Here is a 4719-nt window from a genome sequence, read left to right as displayed (position 1 = left end):
TTGGCTACATTAGACACACACAACGAAAACTACAATTTCCACTTAACATGATAATAAACACACCTCAACAATACAATAACTCATTTTGTCTATCCTTCTTGTTACATTATATGATTTATCATATTATGATGTCTCACCCTTCTGTTTCTTTATCTTTCATTGTGTTGATTAGAATTTATTGTCAACAATACAATATTCATTTCCACTACTAAATCTATCTATTCCATCTACAATAATTCCAAAAACCATCATGCACTGCCACAAAAGATATTTGGTTTTACATGAACTTGCAATTCTCTCAAAGGAACAAATCGCATGAACGGAAAAATAAAATTGATTTGAAAAAAAGAAAGAGGAATTGATTAATAGAAGAGTTTCATTTAAAATGGATAAGTTGAAACAAGTATATATGTTGAACATATTTTTTCACCCAACAAAAAGCATCAGCAAGTAGAGTGTCGTGGAGGGCCATCCTCTTATTTTACCCCCATGACACAATGTAACAACTAACACACTTCCAACAAGACCCAAAACCTAAACAAAAAACCACAAAAAAATTGACACATTTAGAGAGATAGATCTTCATTTATTTGCTGTGTTCTTGCTCTCATGTTGTAACTTTCACATCATTCACCACCCATGGACTCCAATCCATAACTAATCATGTTGAACCACAACAATCATTATTCCCATTAAAAGATATAGTTATTGTTATAATTGTTGTTGTTATCATTGTCACCCCTGTCCCTTTCTTTGTCTCTAGAAGCATACTTGTACATCACAGGGTTCTTGAAGGTGCAAATTGTAAGGCTGACATCATTATCGGCAATGACTCTACCACCAATGGCACCGCCAAAGACTTGCCCTTGAGAGGTGGAAAAGCTGATCCCAAATGATAAGGGAGGGGCAGGGGTGGCTCCAGGGTGAAGGGCGTAGTGGTTGTTATATAAGTATGAGCCATTGAGGGAGAGCAAGGTGAAGGGCCCGCGAAGTGTGAGGGCATCAACACCATGCGAAGAGTTGTTGAGGGTTACTCCGGTGATCGTTCCAGAGGCACTAAGGACAGTGAGGCTAACATGGCCTCGATGAGCAACATCAAGAATGGACTCAATGATATCGCTGCTCGGGGTCACATTGACAATGATGACCTTCATGCAGGGTTCCACAGGTTGGGCCACCAGGAAGGGGGTGATCTTGGGCTTGTTCTTGGAGCCTGCGGGCCTGCCATGTGGCTTCTTGGTGGGTGGGTTTGTAAGAGGGAGATTCTCTAGTGGTTTGTTTGTAGCTGGTGATGGTGGACAACGAGGGCACTGGGAGGAGGAGCTAGTGTGGTTGAGCCAAGAGGATGTCAAGTCTAAGTCGAAGGAGACGGAGTTCTGAGAGGTTGAGATTGCCATGGAATTGTTGGTCATTACGACAAAGAAGGGAATGAAATAAGAGGAGGTAGAAAATGTAATAGATGTTTTAAATGTTTCAAGAGGTATGGAGTGAAAGAAAAGAAAAAGGTAAAATGGTTTGGGTGAGAGAGAGTTAGATGGAGCAAGATCCAATAGCCTTGGTTTTAATGGTGTGAAGTTTTGTTTGTGAAGGAATTTATAGTGTGGTACTGGGAGTGGCTTCTATGAATTTTTTTTCAGTAAACAAGAATCAAGGGGCTTTCTGAGGTAGGTAATGTGAGCGGTTTTTGAAAGTGGGGCTCTTTTATGCACAATGCAACAAAAGTTTTTAAAGTCTCATGAAATTTATTTATAAAAGGTAATATAATTTAAAGTTAGGATTATAGTCAAAGAATTTAAAATCATTTATTGAAATATATTACAAAAACTACTTCAAATAAAAGGAAGAAATATTTATTGGTATATATTATTTTTAACGTATTATTTAATCAAGTCAAAGTCATGTTAGACATATTTATCATTACTTAGCACATAGATTAGTTAGTCTGAAATTTTTTCATCATAATCAATGATCTCGAGTTCAATTGATGGAAAAGCAATCTCTACATAGAGAGATATTGCTAATAGTGATTCTACATAACTTAAGTAAGGCGCCTCCTTTGAAGGATAACATGCAATCTCTACAAAAAAAAAAAAAAAAAAACATATCTAAGCCCAAAAATGTTATACGTGTTAGTTCAAAAATAAAGCTCAATGAGATATATGCTATTATGTGAATTTTATTCAACAAAAATATATTTAAAAATATGTGTCATGAGAATTGAGTTCAATGAAATATTGTTTTTATTTGAATTTTATTTGGATTTAATTCAATAATAAATTAAAATGAGTGTAAATAAAAATAAGTAGAATTTGTATTAATTAAACTTTTCTAATTGCATCACGAAAAAGGTGTGATGAGAAAAATACTGATATAATAGTTGAGCTTGTTAAATAGAATTTTTTATATAATTTCGATTTATTTTCATCTCATTTATCTACAAGATTAATAATTAAAATTTATTAGTAAAGTTCTCTACTTGGGAATAATTTTATAAATCTTAACACCTAAAAATTTAGCCATTGGAGCAACAGCTAAAAACCACGGATTTCACCTCTTCCAAATATGATTGAGTTGTTAGCAGGATATTATCATCAATACTAACTAGATTAGGAATAGTCTTCGCAATGAGGTCATTCGATTGGCATTATATGCTGCATACAACTTCTTCAAAGAAGTGAAAAACAAGCTCTTCTAGTTTTGCCTAAGACTGGATTAACATCCCATCTTTCTTCATTGCATTCATATTCTTAGTAGCCCTTCTCACCTTAGTTACTAAATGAAAAAATGTAGTGTTATGGTCCCTTTGCTATGCCAATGAAGCCTAGCTTTATCCTTCCAAAACTATTCTTGGACTACTAATGCATTTTGAAGTACAATTCCTGCCTTTGTTTCAAGCAAATGAAGTTCCTCCTAGAGATACATAGGGTTTAAGTTCATTCTTTAAACCTCTAAGTTTTTGCCCTAAGACATACATAGGACATCCATATATACGAGAACTCCAAACTTTAGAAATAAGTCTTCTACAATCTGGATTATTAATCCACATCTTGTGAAATTTAAAAGAAGAGGCGAGAGAAGTTAGCCTATGTTTAAGGTCAAGAAGTAAAGGATAATGGTCAGTTCTTACCTTCATTAGTGTGCTACAATTAATAGAGTTCCAAAAATTGAATGCCTCATCATTACCCAACGATCTGTCCAGCCTCACTGAAATATATTGACTGCCTTTCTTCACATTTGACAAAGTGAATTCAGCACCTAAGGTAGTTATGTGAACTAAGCCACAACTATCTAACCAACATCTGAATTCTTGACACTAGGCCAAGAAAGGATAGCACCCATCATTCTTCTCATGAGCCCCAACAATTGTATTAAAGTCACTGTTGTAACACCATGGTTCAGGATTCGCAGCTTGATTGTTAAGGGTCTTGATTTTTCTAATCTTCTAAAATGTGGCTTTGTTCTCCCCCTACACAGCTATGCCCATTCTTCCTAACATAGCTTGGACCTTCCCTAGCAAGGGCATTGTCTTGCAAAATGATCTCTTTATTTTTCTCTTTGGAGGACATGAACCTCTTTCTTCCTTGCTCCGATTACAGAACATTGTTTGATTCCTTTGATTTCTTTTTGCACTCTGTAGGAGAATGACTTTCATTGTGGAAGCAAGAAAAAAACGAAGGGAGTCTTTCTTACTCGATACCCACATAGAAGGCATATCCTTTCCTTTCCACTAAGAGTTGTCCTTAGTTTTCTATCTAGGTCCACATCTACAAAAATCCAAGCATAGCGTCCAAATGCACGACTATTCATTGCATCATCTGTGTAGAGGGGATCCCAACACCTATTGCGATGGAGAATAGGATAGCTTGTCTCTATACTTTTGTGGTAACCCTAGAATTCAAATACAACACTGGGTACTGGTTTGTTTCACCAAATTAGGGTTAAAGTTCGGGGTTCAGTTGAAAAGCCTCAGAGTGCTAGGGTTTAGGTTCCAAATCCCTACCACCACACCTTACGTAAATCTTGAACTAAGGAGAAAGAAGAAATGCAATAGCCTTTTCCAATTGGGACCATATGCCAACGTCCCAAAGGATGCCAAAGCTTTGGCTTGCAAATCAGAAACTCTTGGAGGAGGGACACCCTTTGCCAAAAGAATCCTGCTATGCAAATAACTTTTGCAGTCTTCAAGGCCTTCTCTGTATTCCTCTTTCGGTATTGCAATAACAACCACATAACCCTTCAAAGCTTATAAATATGTTTACATATGGCAAATATATATAACAGATCACTATACATATATAGAATAAAAGTAATACACAAGCAAGATACTCAAACTCATGAATTTCCAAATTGGTTCCTAAAGTATACTTAAGCAAATACATATATTTTATATATGAAATTGAAATCTAAAACAAAATCACTACATATGTATCCTTATATATATATATATATATATATATATATATATATATATAACACATTAGAATCTTATATACATATAATCATATAATTTTATATATGGAAAACAAATATACATATATCACTAAGCATACTCCAAGGCAACCATAGGAATCTAGCTACGAGAAATTTAGTCAATAGAAGATTATGATCAATTTTCCAAGGCTTCGCATTCTAATTCACAACAACTTGGTTTCATGTACTGTTCCAATATTTCGGAGATTAATCACAAAATTTAAGAATTACCATAATAGTAAAACATAA

The 4719-nt window shown here is 35.0% G+C and overlaps 1 protein-coding gene across 1 annotated transcript; it reads right to left on the bottom strand.

Moving 5' to 3' along the window:
• Window positions 1–692: 692 nt before the first annotated feature.
• On the bottom strand, window positions 693–1412 carry LOC114401819 (AT-hook motif nuclear-localized protein 19-like). The gene has a single exon (XM_028364403.1). The coding sequence runs from the start codon at window positions 1410–1412 to the stop codon at window positions 693–695; it is 720 nt and encodes a 239-aa protein (XP_028220204.1).
• Window positions 1413–4719: the final 3307 nt, after the last annotated feature.

The sequence above is a fragment of the Glycine soja genome, chromosome 20 (assembly GCF_004193775.1).
Source record: "Glycine soja cultivar W05 chromosome 20, ASM419377v2, whole genome shotgun sequence".
Taxonomy (NCBI): domain Eukaryota; kingdom Viridiplantae; phylum Streptophyta; class Magnoliopsida; order Fabales; family Fabaceae; genus Glycine; species Glycine soja.
Note: the sequence above shows the minus strand (reverse complement) of the source record. Positions and strands in the feature narration are given on the sequence as shown.